At 35.6% G+C, this 23,170-nt stretch overlaps 1 protein-coding gene across 1 annotated transcript; it reads right to left on the minus strand.

The window, feature by feature from the left end:
* Positions 1-11,065: 11,065 nt before the first annotated feature.
* On the minus strand, positions 11,066-12,378 carry LOC136797438 (uncharacterized protein F54H12.2-like). Its single transcript, XM_067054013.1, has 2 exons — positions 12,049-12,378; positions 11,066-11,875 (listed from the first exon to the last, which is right to left on the minus strand). Exons 1-2 carry the CDS (start codon positions 12,376-12,378, stop codon positions 11,066-11,068), a joined length of 1,140 nt encoding a protein of 379 aa, XP_066910114.1.
* Between the last annotated feature and the right edge of the window lie 10,792 nt (positions 12,379-23,170).

Here is a 23,170-nt window from a genome sequence, read left to right on the forward strand (position 1 = left end):
TCAATATGGATTTCTAAAAGGTAAGTCAACATCTTCTGCCGTATTCCATCTCAGCAGACTCATTAATAGAGCTTCCAAAAACAATGAATATGGATGTGATATTTTCCTCGACCTTGCCAAAGCTTTTGATACTGTAAACCACAACCTCCTTACTCAAAAACTTCAGAATCTTGGAGTAAGGGGTTCTATCCTGAATTGGTTTCAAAGTTATCTTGACAATCGTTTTCAAACAGTAGTGATTAATTAAACAAAATCAGATCCAGTTAAGATGTCACATGGGGTTTCTCAGGGGTCTGTGCTAGTTCCCCTGTTATTTTTGATTTGCATAAATGACCTATCTATGAATACTACTCTCTCTAGCATTCTTTTTGCTGATGACACCTGTCTGTTTCTTAGAGACAAAGATCAAACCAGACTTGAAATAGTACTCAACTTAGAACTAGGCAATATTTCCAACTGGCTTACAAGCAACAAACTTACCCTCAATGTTTCGAAATCAAACTTTATATTATTTTATGGAAAGCATGACAAAGTCAAAGATATTAATTTGTTCATTTCAGGTGAGAAACTTAAAAACACAAGCAGTTGTAAGTATCTTGGTGTAGTTATTGATGAAAAGTTCAACTGGAAAGAGCACGTCAACCTGGTAAGTACCAAAATCAAGCAAGGAGTAGGTATGTTGCATAAGATCGCTAGGTTTATAACAAAACCAAATCTTATCTCCTTATACTTTTCAATTATCCATTCTCATTTAGCTTATTGTATAACATCATGGGGAGGTCCTAAAACTGCTGGATTAAATCAAATAAACAAGGTTATTACTAAATGTTCTAAATTTATAAACAAAAAAGTCAAAAATAAACATGACACTTATAGCAAAGATTTTAAACCACTAAATATTAACAGTCTATTTAAACTCGAAGCATGTAAATTTATACATAAATTCTTAAACGCCACTCTAAACAAATCTTTCATTGACTTGTTCACGCACCATCCTCGTCCTTATGACATTGATAGCCCAGCCTGACGAAAAAAGAAAAATAGTGTTGCTGTAACCCATTTTGATGAAGCTGACTGTCCACTTATCTATCATGCTCCTCTTGTATTTGCCATACTAAAGTCAAATTCTCTCTTCACTCTCTGAGTCTTCATTTAAAAATTAAATTGATTCAAGCTCAATAACTCTTTATTTCATTTATTTCGATTAATTTTCTTTTTTTACATATATATAGGTATATAAAATGGTAATAGTACTTATAAAGCTATCTTTATATTTTTGATATACCTCTTCTCAAAACCATTTATATAAAACAAATACAACTTGTCATTTTATTATTTGTTGACCATTAAACTTGTGCCATATGATATTTTTAATCCCCTTATGCGTGTACATAATTTTTAGATTTGCTTTATTGCAAGTATCAGTTCGACTCATTATATTTCACGAACTCTTATATCTTCCCCGTATTTTGATTTAAATATCGGGTACTGATGAACGGCTTAGAAAGCTTACTATTTACAAGCTATTTTTGTTCTCAGGTTTTTATTCATTGTAAATTTTTCTATGACGCGAAAAAAAGAAACTTTAACTTTAACCTTTCAAAGCATGACCTTTTGGAAAAATTATTAATTGCAACAAACGGGTAGCAGTTAATCTTTGGAATCTCTTGAACAAATGTGTGCTCTCCGTCCAAAGTGAGGCCCAGCGTTAAAATCCACCTGCATGCGCAAACGGGATTGACAAAATTTCAACCATTTGTACATGGAACATCTTAAAATTTTTAGCAAAGGGACAAAGACAGGCTGTTGGCAAGTTGAAGCTATAAACAAATGAAAGGCAAGAAGATTTATTTTGATTTTCAAATTTTCTTAAAGTGGGATAACCAGATAAAAATGAAATCCAGCCTAAAGATTCCTTTCATGGTCCATAGCAAAACCTCCAAATTTTATGGGCTGCTTATTTTTCAAAGCTGAGATATTTAGATATATAATTTTAAATTTCTTTTCGAAAACAATAGAATTTCAACTTGAGGTACATGTGATGTACAAAAATCTGAAATTTCAAATCTTTATAAATTAACTTCGGAATGTTTGTCAGCAAAAATATTTTGAGGTCTTAAAAACCTTGAAAATAATCTTTTAGCTAATTTTCATTTTTTATCTGGTTATCCCAAAATAATATTAGCCTTGACCCACTCTTCCCCTTAACGACCAAATGCTGTGAAAAAATTTGAAAATCTGAATTTGATGGCGAACAATACTATTAGACGGGTACGAGCCGGGAAGTATCTTATCCATTTGGTGGACTAACTTTCTTGGGGTTTTTCTTGTTCCTTATGGTAATAAGAATATTTTAAGCTTCTGGGCCAACTGGATTTCTCACCTGGGTATCCATAATGGCGGATTTTTCGTCATGTGAGCCCCGTAGGCAAAACTGAAAATTCTTCTAACCCAAATATAGGCTTATCATATATCAATCGATCGGAAATTTGATACTGATTAATTTTGAGATACAAAGTTGGGTCTTTCCTATCTCGAGATATAAATCACTTGCGTTTTCTCAGGTTTGGCTGCAGTTGAAAGCGGGCTTTTATGGAGTGAGGCAATTCTTTTAGTCATATCTCAAGAAATATGCTTTTAAACATATCAAAACTTTATATGCTCCTAGAAAGGACATTAAAGATTGTTTTTGCAATTTTTCAATAGGTTTGCAGTAAAAATGTATATTTTACAGACCAGAGTGCAATTTCCTTACCGTCGAAAAAAGAACTTTTTTTCTCAAAATTGGCCTTTTTGTCTGAAAGGTTTAAAGCCACTCGATTCTTCATATCATACTCGGAGAGGTACTTGGTACTTGACATGTTTTTTGGTAAGAGATTTTATCCCAAAAACGGTGAAATTTCCAAGCTATTACTCAAAGATTTGACAAAGTCTCTCATTGTATCTCGACATTAAACAAAGTTGAACCTTCTATTCTTTAGTTTAACAAATGCAAAGAATTAAGAATAAATCGTTGTGTGTAATTTACAGACCAGAATTAAGTAATTGTGGTTATTTTGCCCTAAAATGTTTATAGACTTAGCACGGAAAAACCCGAGTCGTGCCCCCTAGCTTTTTTGAAGGGGCGCCGAAGAGCAAGGGGCGCCAAAAGAGATTTTTTAAACGCCCCAATCTTAAAAATTATAATTTATGCGCCTTAAATTGCACCCAGGACCAATTTTCCTGGGATAATTTTAAATTACTTGCAAATTTTTCGCTCGCAATAAAGTTAATTGGTAACTTCTTTGCAATCTAGCTAATTTACAAGTTTTTTGTGTGTGCAATATAGCATTATTAAATGAAAATCTAACTGCGGCCCAAGACCAATTTGATGACAACAATATTGAAATCATAAAACATCAATTTTTTCGCTCGTTTCGCTCGAATTACACATTGTTTCTTTAAGTTTCTTTTCACTCTAGCAAATGTCAAATAGTGATTTAGGGCAGTTGATTTTCAAAGATTTTCTAGTCAGCCCCAACCATGCTGGGGCTTGTGTTTCCCTTTTCCATTCATCACAGATATATCTACTCTTATCCAGTAAATATTTTCTTCTTCGTTATGCCTAGGCAAATGAATTAGTAAAAGTTTAGAAGCTGGTGCAACTGGTGGGCGGGGGCACCTTTTCTAAAATATTGACTTTGGCCCCTCCAGAAAAATATTCCCACAACGCCACTAACTACGAGATTTAGAGGGCTCGAAATCTGTGTAGCCTGTCTTTGAGACTTCGAGAAGCGCTTAGAAATTCCAGAACTGCGTAGTTACTAAATCATAAAATTTTGATGAAAATAGTCTGGTTTTGAGTCGTCTAAGCCTGGATAGCCTTGTATGCGCAAGACGTCAGACTTTGAATTACTTTCCTAAAAAAGAACAAAGCCCCAAATTTCTTGCAAGCTTGCTAGACACTAGCAAATATTTCTCGTACAGTTGCTGAACGGCCTGTAGAGTTTCTGTCCACGCAACGGCCCTTGCATGTTTTGGGTTGGTCTTAGCAAAGTAACATTAACTTTGCATTAAGTGAAACACAGCGCCAAGTTGGAGTTAAGTCGTTATCTCCTAGACGTCGGTCAATACTACTGCGCCTTCACATGGGATAAATCGTAACTGGGCGACTGAGCTTTGCTGCCGCTTGTATTTTAAATTTGTTATAAAAAATCCGACAATATTCCGCCACAATGCTATTTCTTTGATTTACTTAGGTAAAATGATTGATAGAGTTTGAAAATTACTCTTAAGTCACAAAAAATTTATGCTCAAATCTTTTTATAGCCCCTTTATACACTGAAATGGAGAATTTCAATTGCGTGTATACTTATGAATCACTTTTGTCATTCCAATTAGTTTTTTTATTGACTTGAAAAAAAAATTGTATGCCAAAGTTGAGAGCCTGTGTCATAAGAATATCATAACTTAAATCCCATACTCTATAAAGTTATTTCATACTTTTGAGTCGAAATTTAGAAATATTAGTCGGAGTTTTGACAAATGACGAAGATTTCGTATCTGTCATCTTTGTTACGATATAGATAAAAGACTTGAGAAGAGTAGAACAACAGAGACTTTTCTCGAAGTTTTGACGTTGTTACAATCTTTCAAGAAATATATTGAGAATTCCGGTTATTTTGACGTTTTTCGAGATTTAAAGTTCGGGCGAAAAATCCGATTTTGGGCTATCTCTTTAATTTAATCGAATATTTCAATTTGAGACGGGTAGGCAGACTTCCAGGCTATAATCGGAGCCTTAATGGACCATTTTTGAACTTTTGGATCCTCAGATCCTAAGGTCCCAAGTCTAGCGTTAAAACTCAGAGTTAAAACTCTACCCTTCGAATACTTTAGAGCACTTACAAATCGATTTTGGTTTCGAAACTTCCTGGGGAATTTCCCATTCGTCTCAAATATTTCTTGAAGGATTGTAGCAAGGTATTCCCAAGGTAGATCATCAAGATTTATTGTTTCATTTTATGTTTTAACGAGGCGGCAACGAAGCTATCAGTGCTTTCTACAAAAATACGAAAGAGAAGGATGTCTAGTCGTTTATATATTCATGTTCTGACGAAACCACAGAGACCAGATGATTCTAGGGCCTTAAAACCTCATAACCTCATGAGGGGAAAGGAAAATGGAATCACCATCAGCAAGCCATGTCCGAAACAAATAAAGATTTTGAAATCAAGATTTCCTAATATTATACTTAGATTTTTGTAAGAAAACGAGGATTATTTTGACATGTAGCGTAAGAGGAAAAAAGGAAGCATTATTTTATGTGGCTTCTTCAACTAGCTGAAGGCGTTGTGTTTTATTCATGTAGTTAAAGCGGATTTACAGTGATGCATTGGACCATTGTACACCTCTTATAATTGCAACAGTAACCAGAAAAGCCCCAAGCAGGTTCACAAATATAGCTCCATCACTAGGCTTCCATTACAATTGCCTAGGCTTATCGCTTCTCGAATCCATATTATGCTGACGCTTTGTGGCCCTACAGACAACACAGATTCTAAGCCCTCTGAATCTCGTTACATGCATGAATAATAAAGATAAAAAGGAATTGGCGCATTTTGACGGATTTTAAGCTCAGTAAATTCTCAAGTTCGGGTGGTTCTGTAGTAATCCAAAGCGTTTTAGGACAAGACAAGCTCCTAGAAGCACTTAAGTCTAGTCGGTAAAATACACACTGCGGCGATTTACATTATTCATAATTCTTTGCATTAGTTAATCTAAAGAACAGAAGGTTCTCGTTTAATTTTGAGATACAATGAGAGAATTTTTCAGCAATTGCTTGGTAATTTTACAGTTTTCGTGTTTTCGGGATCACTTCTTACAGTAAATCATACTTATAAAGTGCTGACCGGACACATTTAGCCCTTTTGCTGCTAAGTACCCCTCTGAGTGAGATTACGAAGAAGTGATTGACTCTGAACCTAGCCTGGGTATCCAGACTCAAAATTTCAGAAAAAAACACTCTTACCTCAACATACAAAGTTTCTAAAATTTTAGAGTCTGGTGCAACTAAAAAAGTCTGATACAGTTTTGAATGACACAGTCTGTGAGTAAACCCTTGTTGACAGAATCTCAAAACTTTGGAAACCCAGGCAGACACACATAATTACTTACCATAAAACCGCTTTTATAAACTCAATAAACTTTCAAAACTACTTTAAACTACATCAAAGCATCAGCCACATTTATAAAGGCTCCTTTCCAGCGGCCATTTTGTTTAGAAATGAACTTGTGTTTTCTTTTTCATTTGTTTATCTTTTTTTGCAAGGTCAGCTTTTTCCATAAATTATGCGCGCGCATCGAAAAATATCAAAAACCCCGCGAAAATTCTGCTCAGTGACTGGGCGCGTACTGACCAATTAGAGACACTCGCATATGCAGGGACAGATATCCCTGCAGACGAGTTACTTCAACCAGACCGTAAACCTGAGACAAAATATTAAAAAAACTAGACGGTGAAATAGTTTACGGTCTGGATATCCAGGCTACTCTGAACCCTATTGAAAAACATTGCACTAATTCATTTCAGACAAAAAGGCCAATTTTGAGAGAAAAAGTTCTTTTTTTGACGGTTGAAGGAAATTGTAAGTCTGGTCTGTAAAATACACATTTTAATGCAAACTTATTGAAAATTTGCACAAACAATTTTTTTAATGCCTTTTCTAGGAGCACATAAAGTTTTGATATGTTTAAAAGCATATTTCCTGAGATATGACTAAAAGAATTGCCTCACTCCATAAAAACCCGCCTACAACTGCAGCCAAACCTGAATAAACGAAAGTGATTTATATCCCGAGATATATTTTCAGACCCAACTTTCTATCTCAAAATTAATCAGTATCAAATTTCCGATTGATTGATATATGATAAGCATATATTTGGGTTAGAAGAATTTTCAATCTTGCCTACGGGGGTCACATGACCAAAAGTCCGCCATTATGGATACCCAGGTGAGAAATCCAGGTGGCCCAGAAGCTTAAAATATTCTTGTTTTTCCTTTTGTTTCTTCTGTGACTTTCTTCTGGTACATCAAAAAACCTAAAGAAAAATAACCACATAAATTTCTGGTTGTTTCAAACAGTTTCGGCTATAGAGACTCATTCTATAAATTTGAGTGTTGTATATGCCAGCATGATTTATGCGTCTTTGAACAAAAAATCATTTCCCAACTGATGCTAAAATTCTGACCAATTTTTAAAAGTATATCATCATACTTAGATATGACAAAAGTATGACTAAAGCCTATTCGAAGTAATTTTATTTCATCCCAGGCTTTGAAAAATCTTTCAAAAAGAGGGGGGTTAGAAAAGGGAGGGCCACAAGAACTTTTCAAAACCTCATCACTGGGGCAACCACTAAGACACTATGAACTTAAACAGAAAATTAGTAAATAACAGAAGCTTTGTTTTATTCATGAAAAATATTCAGAAACATGAATAACATGAAGCTTTTGTTATTTACTGAAGTCTATCCCTGATTTTTTATAGTTCTCTAATAAAGAGGACTTGCCTTGTTTAAAACACTTCGTTGTTCGGCAAAGTAGTCAATGATTGATTTTCCCATCTTCAACATTTCTTCATCGATCTCAAGAGGGATATCTTCTTCCTCTAGTTCCATATCTTCCTCATTTTCAAAAGTTAACAGCTTTCTCAACGCAGAAGTAATTATATGCAGTGAAAGATTGATTCTAGAAATTGGGAAAGAATAGAAGTTTGGCATAAAAACAAACTCAAGTAAATGTGGCTGGCCTGTCTTTTATAAAGTAATAATCATTCTTTTCCCTAAGAACATAAACAAGGAAATGTCCTTAAGTACCCTTCCCGAATATTCTAGGACCTCAGTTTTAGTCTATAAAATAGTCTACGCACATGTAAATTACTGGTTCTGAAAGTAATTCATATTAAAACTTGAACATGCCCCCTGCCCTATCTGGGTCATGGTCAGTTTTCCATAATAGCAGATTTTTTTATTTTACATGTGAATTTTTTATTCCCTAAGGTAAAAAAATTTCTTTTCCCCCCAAACCTAGACATATATATGCCCCCCCCAGCGATTTGCGTGAATGCGTGAAAATCGAAAAGAGATTGCGTGAATGCGTGAATTGAAAAAACTTGCGTGAACGTGAAAATCCACTTTTCGATTGCGTGAATGCGTGAATCTGCCCTGTTTTTGGCGTGAATAAAATGAAAATTTTCACAGGAAAAATGGCTCAAAAGTGACAAATGCTTCTTCAATTCGACTAAAAACTGGTATTATGTGACTTCAATGAGGCTTTTAAGGCATAAAAATGCTGTAATTACTACTATTTGCTCCGGCCTAGGAGCCTTTAATTCTCTCTTCCGACAACAACGAGGGTCAAGGTCAAGACATTTTTTTTGTTTATCTAATCCGATGATCTATTCCGATTTAATAAAAACGGATTATGTGGATTTCGATAATATTGTGATTTGCATTAGCCGAAAGTATTTAGAAAAAGATGGCTGCCGAAAGTGGGCTTAGCTGCAAATCTCAGTGAAAGATAGTGATAATTTTTATCATTATTCATGATGTTTTAGAAATGATTTTTGAGAAGTTTGATGTATACTGGTCTAACAATGTGGAAAGACTTGAATCGTCAGCTGCTCGAGGGCTTAAATCTTGCATATGGCTAACTTCTCTTCTAGTTTTATGCACGCACAAAACCATAAAACTCTCCAGCTTGACAATGGAATGAAACTTTTAAACACACATCCATTGGAATTCGAAAGAGAATACTAAAATTACAACATTACAGTGCAAATTTGAAAACGATCTGAGTAGTTTTTGTGGTGTGGCTGAAAATGATCCTGTTCTGTTTTGTATTCATTATTTTTTGACTGGGCGACCGTTTCTTTTGATTTTTCAAACCCGACACAGATATTTTACAAACATATCACTATGAGAATTCAATAAAGAATACTAAAACACAATTCCTGTGTAAATTTGAACAAGATTGGAGAAATTTTCACAGTATTATGGCTGAAAATGATCGTTTTTGGACTTTGTCGTAATTTCATCACGGCTGGCGACCTTTCCTTTTGTTTTGATTTTTCAAACCCGACACAGATTTTTTACAAACATATCACTATGAGAATTCAGTAAAGGATACGAAAAACAATTCCTGTGTACATTTGAACAAGATTGGAGTAATTTTCACAGTGTTATGGCTGAAAATGATCGTTTTTGGACTTTGTCGTAATTTCATCACGGCTGGCGACCTTTCCTTTTGTTTTGATTTTTCAAACCCGACACAGATTTTTTACAAACATATCACTATGAGAATTCAGTAAAGGATACTAAAATACAGTTCCTGTGTAAATGTGAACAAGATCGGAGAAATTTTCACAGTTTTATAACTGAAAATGATATTTTTTGGACTTTGTCGTAAATTTTCATTGGCCGGGGCGCCCGTTCCTTTTTAAGATTTTTCAAACCCGAAACAGGTTTTTTCCAAATATACCACTATTTATTACATACACACTATTGTACCATTTTATTTGGTTTATCCTACTCTCCCCCAAGTATTATCCCAACAGAAAAAACAATACTTAACTAAAAGGCAGTGGCCTCTAATTTAGACAATCCAATCAACGGCGCATCATGGCTTCGCTATTGGCAAGTTTAGAACAAAATAAATTTATAAGAACTTGGAAATATTGACTTCTAAATGTTTAGGGGCCGTCCATATAGTACGTACACAAAGATTTTCCAAAAATTTGATACCCCCTCCCCCCCCCTTGTACGCAGAGAAGAATAGAAATGATGTCATTTAAACAATAGATGTACGCTTTTGCTAAACCCCCCTCTCCCCCCTTCACTGCGTACGTACTATATGGATGGCCCCTCATCTCCTTTAGCTCCAATTTTGAACTTTTTAGTCGAGGATGAGTGGGCGGGGGTGGGGTTGGTTCTTTAGGCAAGAAAGTGCATGTGTAATCACTTAGAAGAGCTAAACTTCCAGTTGGTTTATTTATTCGTTAAGATCATTTCTCATACTCGCTCTGCAATAGAATTATTACTTTGCTTTCTGATCTGTTCTGATTAGTAGTTTGTGGGCAACGTTCTAACACAACTAACTCAACAAGCTCATCTTTCACATCTTTTAATCTCTTAAGCCGGAGCTTCCAGCGCAGCTGGTTTATTTTCATTTTTATTTCAAAGCTTTACATATTTTCAACTTTTTAAAGGATTTTTCGGGGTTGGTCTAAAAAGCAGGGTAGCCAACTGGGGTAGCCAATTGGGCTAGGTTGTGGGGTACCTAAATATTTTACAGACCAGAATAGAAATACCGAAAATGAATTCATAGAACCACATTTTACTGACCAGGGAGCATGAATGTGATTGATACTTAGATTGATCATGTATGATTCCAAAGATAAACAAAGATATGAATTACCACGTGTTAATGCACGAGGAGTAAGAAATAGAGCTTCATTATAATAGAGCTATCTCAAAAGACTTTTTGTACCTATTATAAGCTGCCATATTTAAAAATTTTGAAAGGAATTAATTGTTTGAAACATCTAAACATGATTTAAATTAAACAATAGATTCAATAACAAAGGATTGTTAAGATATGACAAGATTAGAGATCATATGGCCCAAAGGCGATTCCAAAGCTATTATCATCGAATTCACGGAAATAACAATTAAAAACATAAATAAAATCTAAATCTAAAATATTAAAAACTGTTTTGTAAATATTTTTTATTCGGGTCTGTAAATTTTCAAACGAAGCCAAGAAGGAAGACAAAATGGCGCCAGGTTGAGGAGCTCTTCCAAAACTGTCAAAAAATACAACTTTTCGTTTAGCAATAAAAACTAAGAGCCAATGGTTGCCAAGTTTATGAATAGGTTGATCATTCACTATATATAGTCCATCAAGAAGCGAGTTTTCTTTGACAAACTCTTTAAATTGATCCAAAGCAAAAACATCTCGCAAATGTCTTCTCGTCACAGGGTCTTTGGTCAAAATACATCTAAGTTCATTCGTATTCATTATCCTTTAGTAATCTTTGATGACATTTCTGTATTTATCAATAGAAATGGTATTTTCAAATTGTGAGTACACAATTACTGTAGCAGTTTTTGCCAACGCTTGGTGAAATTCCAACTCGATTTTCAAGGTACCTCTACGTTTAGGTTGCTGATGTCCTCCTCTACAGAGGGATTGAGAAATATCAAAACCAAACAAAGCGTAGCCATTTTTATAGTCTATTCTCGGGATATCTGACCCATCATCAGCACCAAACGTACCAGCAATATCAAATAAACTTTTGTAACCTTCCAAGTATTGACCATTCGTAAAGTTTACAATGATAGGTTTTCCGGGTAGTGACTCGCCATTGATAAACACACCCACCTTTCGAATAGAGTGATGAGCAAAGTTAAACGGATTTTCTTTGTAATTTCCCACGTAAGAGGAATTGTCAACGACACCAACAACAATTTTACTAGGCATTTGCCCCTGATAAGCATTATGCCAAACAAAAGATGACAAACCAGTAGCAGCTGAATGTGTACGAATATCAATTCTATCCAACGGATAATTCGCTTGTTCTTTTTCCAAACGTCGTTGAATTTCTTCAAATTTATGCGGGGTTAGTTGTACTTTTCTCAAACACATAATAGCCTCCGTAATAACGACTTTATAGTCAGCGTTGACAACGGGAGACAAAAGCATAAACTCTGGTTTATTTCTCAACAAGGTGACTTTAAGCGTCAACCCATTCAAAATCAATTTTCCTTGATTGAAAATGTCCGAGTGAATTTTTCCAATGAGATCAACCACTTTGCTTTCAGCAAAAATTCTTGTCTTTGTTTCAATGTAGTGTTCTGATCGGGGTCATGTGCAGCACATTTTCCGTGCTGATCTTTAGCGTAAAGCCCCATAGTGAGCTGCGATTTCTTAGCATCTCTAGCATAGTTTAGTAGTGCTTCCTCATAGGCGCGATAGGCATAGTTGTTGTGTGATGTTGAAACACTGACACCACCAAGTGACACATCCACCTGACTCGCTAAAGCACCAAAGATGTAGTTTACAGGAGCAACTTTTTCATCTTCATCAAGATCTGCCCCATCCGCTTTCACGATTTTTAAAGAAAATTTGAAATAAGTATTCGCCAAATCGAGAAACATCTCACTCGCATTTTTCACAACAAATTCCACAGGTCCATTATCATTCAATTTAGAAATTGGATAAACATCCTCATAAACACCCTGTTTAATATCAGTCTGAACGAAAGCTGGTGTAAATACGTCTGTATCAGACAGAGCACACTCTTGGTGAGCTGATTGATAATCTTTTTCGTCATCCATCAAGAAAAAATGTCTTTTCGTTTTCGCTTTGAAGGTGCAATTTTCAGAGGACCACCTCTACGTTTGAGTGTTCCGTCGCGAATAGCGCGATTTATTTCCTGTAGCCGTCTTTTATGTGCTCTCTGATTAGCTTTCACACGAGCAGCTTTGGCAGCAGGAGAATTTAGCTCCTTTTTGAACGTTCTCCCAAAGGATTTGATGCTTTGTAACGACCTGTCTTTAATCGATCTCTTGAGAGACTTGCCTCGACGCACATCCTTGATAACTTGAGGGATAGCTCGCAACGCTTGCTTTCCTGCCGTCAACAGAGTTCTTTTCAAGACAGGTGCATAAGATCTTGCCAAACCTTTGAATATACCGCCAATAGCACCATGACCTCTTTGAATCGATGCACCATGAAACGCGGGCATAGATGTTCCACCATACTGCCAATGAGGTGCAGACAGTCGTTTCATATTGATGATGATGATGACTTAATCATAAAACTTTGCCAACTTTCGCTTGAATAGCAACGTCACCACCACCTTACCAGATTGAAATGGTACCAATTCACCCGTGTCATCTCTTATATTGATGCTAATCTTTTCGATATGTCCTCGATTGACAGGAAAAAAATAGGGTTTGTCATATTTTTCATAACACACTTTACCATTAGGTTGTGTTACAGGAATGATCCTCAATAAGGGAACTTTCACATCACCAGCGTGTTGATTTTCAATAATGTCCGTATATACGTATATTGAACTAATTGTGTCTTGTACACTCGAAAGAGTAGGTGAAATAGTCTTTCCTTCCTTCTTGATAACTCCATTAGGGAAAAATCCCAAACATCTAGCAATGTCAGAATTTTGCCATCGAATCACGCAATTATTTTTAAATCGACTTTAGTTCTTTTTGTGACTGAATCATATTCGAAATGAAATGGGCGAAATATACCCTTTTGGCTCTTGTTGAGAGGATCGATAATGTCCTTGGCGCTATCATAATGTCCAGCAGGTAAGGTTATTCTCGTACGATACACAAGAGAAATGAGTTGCCAATCTTTAGTCTTTTTCTTGGGAGGTTCTGATGCTTCAATCGATGCTGCTGATGACAGTGGTAGATTTACAGGAGATGCAACTTCAGTCTTTTCATTATCATCTAACCGAGCGATCATTTCGATATTTCCCTTTTCATTCGTAAACATTCCACTGACCTCTTCTTTGGTCGGATTAATAATGTCCTTTTCAAAATAGTTTTTTCCCTCATCAATATTGTACCAAGAATTTGGAAATCGAATTTCAGCAAGTCCAACTTCCCATTTGTCGGGATCATTTAACATGATCGGTTGTGATAGACTAACTTTGAAATTAGCGAGTGTATTTTCAGGATACAGTTTCATAGAGCTATTGCTAGGTAAAACCAAGTAAAACTTTTCCATTATGATTAAATAATTTCACCACCACCACCAATAGCTTCAATATCCTTTTCTGATATGTAGCTGTTAAACTTGTTAGAATATCCTTTCCACTTTACGAGATAAGATATCGTACCATCTCTCGTGTTCTTCTTTTTGCGCAAAATCTTTTCAATCCTATACGTTCGAGGTTCAGTCACCGTTTGCAATTCGTCTCTATAAAACACTCCTTTTAAAGGCTCATCAGTTTGATCTTTCAATTTATACACTATCGGACTTCGACTACCGTTGCCGCCGAGAACATGGGTAATAATGAAAATCTCCTCTGTCCATGATTGTTCATATCGCTTTTGAAAGACTGTCCTTTCGATACTTATTCGCACATGCTGTCCAATTTTCAAAACACGATTATGACGGCGACGACGACGAGCTTCCGCTTGTCTTTTTCCGCTATTTAGTCTTTTCTCGTATAGGTTCACCCATGCTAGAGGAGCATTCTCTTTGTCACCTCACTAGGATTCATTTTGATGGAACGATGATAAGAGTTGTTGTATCTCTCAACCATGTCCTGTAAGACGTCAATATAACGATAAGTATTATACTTTGTAAAGTATTTGAACATCAAGTTTTTAAAGGTGCGATTAAATCTCTCTACAATGCTGGCTTTTCTTTAACTATACGTGAAAAACAACTTGATGCCACCGTGTTCTTTCAGTAGTCGTTTCACGTGGGTATTTAAAAACTCTGTACCTTGATCGGTGTGAATGAGTTTGGGTTTGCGTTGTTGAAACATTCTTTCCATAACAACATTCAGCTCTTTTCCAGTTTTTGTTTTTAGAGGCTGAACGAAAGCGAATTTACTCAAAACATCAATACACGTGAGAAGGTATTTGAAACCTGAGTTGTACCTAGACAACTTGGTTAAATCTACCAAATCCATTTGCCATTGCTCATCAATGTCGTAAACGACAACCGGTCTCGTCGCGAATCGAAGTCTACTCACGGGTCTGTGAATAGTATAAGTCAATTGTGAGCTCAACCATCTCTTAACTTTGGATCTTGATATCGTAGCACTATTCTTACGAGCCTCTCTATACAATTTCTCCAGTCCGGAAAAGAAGCTGGAGAAGCGAGAGAATAATACAGTTTATAAAGTATTCGATCATCATCATCAGTACTTTGATTATGAACGAAGTCACTACCGCGATCATTGCTTTCACTATTGATTGTTGACTGCTTTCTTTTTCGGCTTGCCATCAATTTGAGAATTTTCAATAGTTATACCAGAACCGCAACAAGCTATCATGCATCGAAATCTTTTGAAAAAATCTCGAAGTCTTAAAGCGAGAGGCGTACTACACATGATGTCGATGATGCGATCTCATCTCAAGCACACTTACGAAACCAAATGAACAAAAAGTCTGATAGATTTTCTTTTATATTATATTTTCTTTGGAATAATAAAACATTATATATTTAACAAGTAATAAATCATTAGGTTGAAGAGGCCCACTTTTTGGGTCTTTTTATCTTAGGATGTGAATATTGGTCATCAAAGTCATATCCAGCACGACCACCATCACCACCACCATCTTTGCTAAATTCACGACGTAACTTTATTACTGAAGGAGAAAATGGATTTTCATTGCGTAGACCTTTGTAGGTCTGCAAAAGCCTTTTTTGCTCCTTATTTTTAATCCAAGTATCCGCTACATTTGCATCTGACAATGCCTTTGTAAAAACAGACTGTGCCATTATGGGAATGGATAAACTCTCTCTATTCGTAACAGAGTTAGTCAGCAGGTCTGTAAAGTTTGTGTTTGGTATACGCGAATTTTTAAAGTAAACGTCACCGTTTGCTTCCCATCGTATAATATCAGGGTGTTTTTTCAACTGTTCTATAATCAACCGTGCGTTTGTCTTACTCGTTTTGGGTAAACCTTTGAGAATATTGGTCTCTATAATATTCAATTCGTCGAGTGCTGTAGACGGCGATGATGATGATGTTTGAGGATTCAGACTGTTGCTGTTGTTGTTCTTGTTTAAAACAATCTCAACAGGTTTTAGTTTTGTTAGAGACTCGTATCTAGATTGAAGATTGTTCAATTGTTCGGTGAAATTTCGAATTTTTTCATCAGTTGACATGTTGTACTTGTCCCATACATCTTTCATTTTGGCTTCGGCTTTGAATAACTCTACCTTTTCTGGATTTAAAATTTCAGGGGCATTGGTATTTAATCGCGAATCACTATGATCACCACTATCCAAAACGCTATTATGATGGTTTTGGTTCTTGTTGTTAGCATCTTTGAGTATGTTGTATTCCTTTTCGGTGATGACAACGTATTTTTTTCCAAATGGGATCATCCCGGGAATATCTTTGGTAGTATTGATGATACCAGTTCGCTACCTACGGTGGTAAGTAGAATAGGTAGTAAAGCAGATCCGCCTTGCTGAATGAGCAGTTTCTTGCGATCTTTAGTTTTTGTTTTCTTGTCCGCGAGCTTTCTGAGTAGGGTCTTCTTAGGAAGAAGCTTTTTCTTTTGTGAGTGAGTGATTTCGATATTACCCAAAATATATTTTTGATGCAGTCACAAATGGCGTTGATTTGCTCACTTTTTGCACCTGTCAGCAAGCGAATTCGATCCTGCTTTGATGAACACTGCAACAATTTCAAATAATCACTGTTTTTCAGCACTCTTCTTGTCATAATTACTCTACATCTGTGAGTTGTCAACAGTCTACCAAACAACGATGAGAATGACTTGACTTGTGAACTGTCAAGACAAAAATGCGAGATATTGATTTGAGTGTATTCATTTTATATACCTTTTGGAATATACATAATCTGTGGATGTTCATGAGGGAAAATATTACTGCTGACTCTGAAACGATCATCTCTTGTTGGTGTGACGTCTAAGAAAAGGTATGAGAAGGGTTTCTTTGTCGCATCGCGATATGCCCAAACAAAAAACTTTGTATTACCTGGCATAACTTGTCTCGCTAAATTGACAATCTGAGAAGCATCTCTAGGGTTCTTAAACACCACGATATAGTCAGATTTAAACTAATATTTCTTTGATTTTTATGAAAGAGATTTTGGGTGAGATAAATAACCGAAAGGTTATCGTGTCTTCCGCGTGTGAAAAGCTGAGAAATTCTTTCGTCCTTGCTAGCCTCGTCCATCATGTCATCCAAAATGATCAAATTCATGATGTTTCGATCGAATGTGCTTTCCAGGTCATGTGGAATACCATCTACGTACTCGATATTTTTATCAATGTTCATGAGTTCTTCGAGTAGGTCAGGTTGGTGTTTCGCATACACCCACATGATGCGTTTTGGCATTGCTGGTTTAATCAGATTTTTACCATGCTGAAGAATGTGTTTCGTGTGAATACGGTCTTACCGGATTTTCTGCTTCCAGCAACAATCATACTAAACGGATGACTTAGCTCCATTTTGAACTGGATTGAAATGAATTCTTTTCAATGCTTTGATTCATTTTAACCGTTTTCGAGATCATAAATGAACAAATCATACTGATCATTTATATAGTTACTTTCAAATTTTCATTTGAACAAACAATAAAATACCATGGTTGAATATAATTCACTATTCATCTTATTCAAAATAGTTTGTTTATTATTCAATTTCTTTTCAGAGGAAAGTATAACTTAGGGTTTGATGTGATCTTGAACATTTTGTTTAATTTTTTTGAAGAGACTGGTAGCAGCAGCAGCAGTAGAGTGACGTATTTGAGCTTGCATCTTTGCATACCTTATACTTCGTTTTTGAGACATAATATGTCTTCATCATCAGATTCTCTTGATGACTTGATAACTATTTTGTTGGAGGATATTGAGATACCTGAAGAAGCAGTGGTCTCCGAAGAACAACTATCTTTATCTGGTCGAGAAAATGATGTTGAAATTATTCCGAATTTTAGTGTCATGAATATGATGGATTTTCTAAGCAATATGGAAGTAGAAGAACTATATGATTTTAATGATGATGAGGATGATAATGCTGATGATGATGAAATTGATTTCCATATAAAAGATGCATCTGATATCAACGCGTGCTGTACTACTCTTGTATGTAAGAAATGTAAATATCCGTGTTTCTCCGAAGATCATTTGAAAAGACACAAGAAAAATTGCAATAGACTGGATACAGATAAAGAGTTTTCTTGTATGTCTTGTTTTCGTCGTTTTACCACGAAGAAAAATTGTAAACTTCATGAAAATACTTGTCGGAAGCGATTGCATACTGATGATATTGTTGCTCCAACTTCATCAAAAAAAGCCAATACGCGTCAACTAACACCACCACCGCCATCATCATCACACAGAAATATTTTAGTTCAAGATGGTGGAAGTACTTCGAATTATGGTGAAATTCATGCCGAATATTGGGAAATTCCGACTGTACATGAGAGTGCATTCAATGGAAAGATTGTAACATATAAAAAGAAGTTTGATCAATCTGTACAAGCTAACTTTTCTGAACGTTTGAAAAACGTTTGCAACTTTCACAAGGCGGAGCTCGAGAGAAAACTCGCCGAATCTCGAACTAAAGCTTGGAAATACTATTTTTCAGTTGTCGCAACTTTTCACAAGCTCAACCAAACTGATGTTTTAAACCGAACCGCCAGCCGTTTTCGCTCTGAAGTCTTTACAATTAATAATGACAATTTACATGACCTTTCGCGACACATTGAAATAGCACATCAACAATTATGGCATGAAATTGAAGAATTTCAACGAAATGGTAGTGGCTGGGTGATCGATTGTCTTATTTCCCTTGATATGAGTAAGTTTCTTTTATTTGTTTGTTTACATTTCTTTTTGCCTCTTATACTCTGATCACTTTAAAAAATTTTTTTTTTTTTTCAGGTTTGATTGCTTATGATCCTTTACGCGCGTCATCTTATCTACCTCTACCGAAGGGACTCAAGTCCAAGAAATGTTTTGTCAACGTCAAGAACACTTTTGATGATAAATGTTTTCTATGGAGTATTTTGGCGCATCTGTACAATTTTCCGAATAATCGAAGTCGTGTTCAAAAGTATCAATATCAAGATTATGAACAAGATTTCGATTTGGATATGAACAATATTTCGTTTCCGACACCTGTTAAGCAACTTGATCGATTTGAAAGACAAAACCCTACGGTGGCTATTAATGTGTTTGGATGGGATGAGGAAGAGGAAAAGATTTACTTTCGAAGATCAACCAAATCTTTAGGTCATATTCAATTAATTTGCTCCTTTTTTCAAGTAATGAACAATCGCACTATGTACTTATTACTAATGTTAGTTCAATGCTAACTCGTCAACTTTCTCATCATCATGGAAAGAAGCATTTTTGTTTTCATGTAGTATTGGTTTCGAAAATGAAAATACATTGATCAGTCATTCAAAACTATGTCATACACATCAACCTCAGCATGCTGAACTGCCGAAAGAAGACAGTAATGTTTTACGATTTACCAAAACTGAATATCAACTACCTTGTCCTTTTGTCATTTATTGTGATTTTGAAAGTATGTTGGTACCAACATCTACTGCTGATTATTATATTCCGACTAAAAACCATCCGGGTGTAGAACGACACGAAGAAGATGAGGAAGCAAGTGCGAGATTAAAGACTTCATGGACAAATAAATATCAGAACAGCGTGCTTGTAGTTTTGCGTATCACATTGTCAGTACTGATAAACGGTACTATTCAGATCCTAAACTTTATTTCGGAGAAAATGCTGCTGAAATCTTTATTGATATGCTTTTGCGAGAGGAGAAGATACTCCGCAAGTGGTTATTTCGTCAGACACCTATGCATCCCTTAACACGCGAGGAAAAGAATTATTTTTATTCAAATAACCCGAAATGTCACATTTGTGATGATCCGATTACGTTTGGTTGGAAAGTCAAAGATCATAATCATCTTGATGGCACTTACAATGGTATGTATCATTGTTATTATCTGGTAATACCCAGATGATTTTTTATTTCGTTTTCATACGACTCTTTCACACTCTCATGAAGCTTTATAAGAAATTAATTTCTCTTTCGTTTTAAGGTCCTGCTCATCAAGGTTGTAACCTGAACTATCGGATTCATACTGAGCAAATGAAGATACCAGTGGTTTTTCACAATTTAAAAACGTATGATGCACATTTAATAATGTCGGCTGTAAAACAAAGACATGGAGAAATAACTGTCATTCCGACGAACACTGAAAAGTATATTTCTTTTCCATTGGTGGTTTACGTTTCATTGACAGTTTTCAGTTCCTGTTTTCGTCTTTGGATAGGTTATCCAAAAATCTTGACACGTTTCCTGAATGTGAAAAGTACATTAAAAACCTCGTATCTGAACGGATTGATCCCGATGAAACCAACAACATAGTCAACAGTCTTCCGACAGATCTTGACGATTTTGGTGACGACCAAGAGGTTGATCGCTTCAATATAAGCAACATTCCCGACTATCGTGACGAACCTCCCTATACACCTCCAATATTAACGCAAGCACAAGAGGTGCGTGCTTCTGAGGTTAAATCATATATGATCACGAAAGGAATTTATCCGTATGAGTTTTTTAAGAGTGGAGTGACTTTGAAGCTGAAGAATTACCATCACAAGATCAATTTTACTCCACTCTAACCGATTCAACTGTGTCCGACGATGATTATGCACGTGCACAACTCATATTTCATTCTATGCACATGCGAAATATGCGTCATTATCATGATTTCTATCTGTTGACTGATGTTCTCCTTTTTTGGCAGACGTCTTTGAAACGTTCCGATCAACATGTCTAAGATATTATGGTATTGATCCTGCTCGATGTTTCACAGCTCCTGGTTTGAGTTTCGAATCCGCTTTAAAGATGACTAAGGTAGAGTTGGAGTTAATGACGGACATTGACATGTATCTGTTTTGTGAAACCGCTATACGAGGAGGGGTATCCACGATTACGCATCGATACGCAAAGTCAAATTTACCATCAAAGCCAGGGTATGATGACACGCAGCCGACGAGACATTTAATGTATTGGGATGCCAACAATCTTTATGGATGGGCTATGTCTCAGTATCTACCCATTGGTATGGTTTAATTCGTTTGTTATTTTTAAAGTTGTTCTTTTATGTATGATCATGATTATAATATTATTTTTTGAAATTTGATTCTTGTTTTCTAAAGGTGATTTTACATGGATGACAGCTGATGAAATTTCTGCTCTCAACGTTGATGACGCTAAGGATGATGATGACATTGGTTACATTTGGAAGTTGATCTAGGTATGTTGACATGATATCAATCATTTCATGATATCTAATGCTATTGTTATTATTGTTGTTGATCTTTCTTTATCTTTTTTCATTATAGAATACCCTCAAGAATTACACGACTCGCATTCTGATTACCCTTTGGCACCGGAACGGATGATCGTTCAACCTGATGAGTTATCGTCAACACACTTGAAGATTGCTGAAGCATTGCGAGGAGACAGCTACACCACACTACCATCTACGACCACCAAACTCATACCTAATCTGACCCTTATCGTAAAACAAGAATAATACGTACTACATATCGCTGTTTAAAAACTTTATTGTCCAGTTAATATGGAGACTAACACAAAGTTCACCGTGTCTTAAAATTCGCTCATTCCTCCATGGTTAAAAACCGATATCGACCTTTAATACGAAGAAACGAATTCACAAGCAAGAAATGAGTTGAAAAGGACTTCTTTAAACTCATGAACAATTCAATGTTTGGGAAAACCATGGAGAATATGCGAAATCGAAGAAACATTAATCTTGTTAATAACGAAGAATCTTTACGAAAATTAACGGCGCAACCATCCTTCAAAAGATGTACCATTTTTCATGAAGATTTGGTTGCTGTTGAACGTATCAAAACAACTATCAAGTTGAACAGACCAATCTACACGGGTGTAGCTGTGTTAGACCTCGCAAAACATTTGATGTACGACTTCCATTATGGGTATGTGAAGACAAAGTATCCTGGTGACCAATCTAAGTTACTCTTTACTGATACGGACAGCCTTCTTTATTCAATCGAATGTGAAGATTTGTACGCTGACATGAACGAGGATAAGCATCTCTTCGACTTTTCAGATTATCCACGAAATCATCAATGTTTTTCATTACAAAATAAAAAACGGATTGGTAAAATGAAAGACGAGATGCATGCATCCCCCATCTTAGAGTTTGTTGGTCTACGAGCTAAGATGTATTCTATCTTGGTCGATCGGTCAAAAGACTTTAACGTTAAACGAGCAAAAGGAGTGAAAAAGGGTGTTGTGAAAAAGGAAATTTGTCATTCCAATTACCGAGAGGCTTTATTTAGAAATACTGAATTTTTACATTTAATGAACAGTATACGTTCCTATGGTCATGTCATGTTTACTGTACAACAGAACAAGATATCGTTATGTCCATATGATGATAAAAGATTTATTTTATCTGATGGTATAAGCACACGCCCTTATGGGCATTACAAAAACACGGAAGAGATGGAAGAGAATGTAAATTGATATACTTTTTATTTTATTTTATTACATCTTAAATATTACATTTTTATATATTTTAAATATTACATTCACATGATGCATTTATTACATTATTATATTTTTCCGCATCATATGGAACATTGTTTAAGTTAAAAGAAATCGTCTTTTGAAAAATCAATAGCTTCTTCATTCACCATTTCTTTCGTTTCTAATCTCAATCTTTCCACTTCTGAAAATTCAAATCTTGAATTCATGTATTTCAAAAGCTTCATGACTTCAGCTGGGAATAGATAAATTCTATTTCTGAACACTCCTTCAATTATGTAAAATGACAAACTGAAAATCGCACGTTCTCGATTGAATTCTACTTTGACAATAGAACTGTAGTCGTCATCATCCTTTCTTATTCCAAATTGAATATATTCTGAAGAGTCAATTGTAAAGTTTTTCAGTTGATCCAAATTGTGAGTGTTTTCGAGATAAACATCAGTCACTTCATCTAGATTAGCATGATCCAAAAATTGAGCACTCTTCTTTATCCATTTTTTGTTGTCGTGACAAATTGTAATCAGCGACAAAAATAGTTTACTGATGTTGTCCACCCCCTTCATTCCAAAGATACTTTGATTTTCTTTAGCATCACCATACAAATTTCTCACAATGATTGTATCTGCCGCATCTTCTCCTTCTCTCGAATATACAACTTTAAATTTTCCTAAGGAGAATGCCCTTTCTCTCTTCATGTATGATGCCTTGTCGCCAATGTTGTTCATAGCATTGGTGTTTGAAGTATCTTCTTTAAAAGTCGCCATTTTGTTTATTCCTTTAACAGCTCTCCAACTTTGAAAAGGT

The sequence above is a fragment of the Clytia hemisphaerica genome, unplaced genomic scaffold (genome assembly GCF_902728285.1).
Source record: "Clytia hemisphaerica strain Z4C2 unplaced genomic scaffold, Clytia hemisphaerica genome assembly, whole genome shotgun sequence".
NCBI lineage: Eukaryota > Metazoa > Cnidaria > Hydrozoa > Leptothecata > Clytiidae > Clytia > Clytia hemisphaerica.

Coding starts and splice junctions, on each gene's coding strand:
- LOC136797438 (XM_067054013.1), bottom strand. CDS start 12,378: ATGGATGACGAAAAAGATTATCAATCAGCTCACCAAGAGTGTGCTCTG. Junction 11,876..12,048: donor TGGATGTGTCACTTGGTGGT/GTCAGTGTTTCA, acceptor ATTGAAACAAAG/ACAAGAATTTTTGCTGAAAG.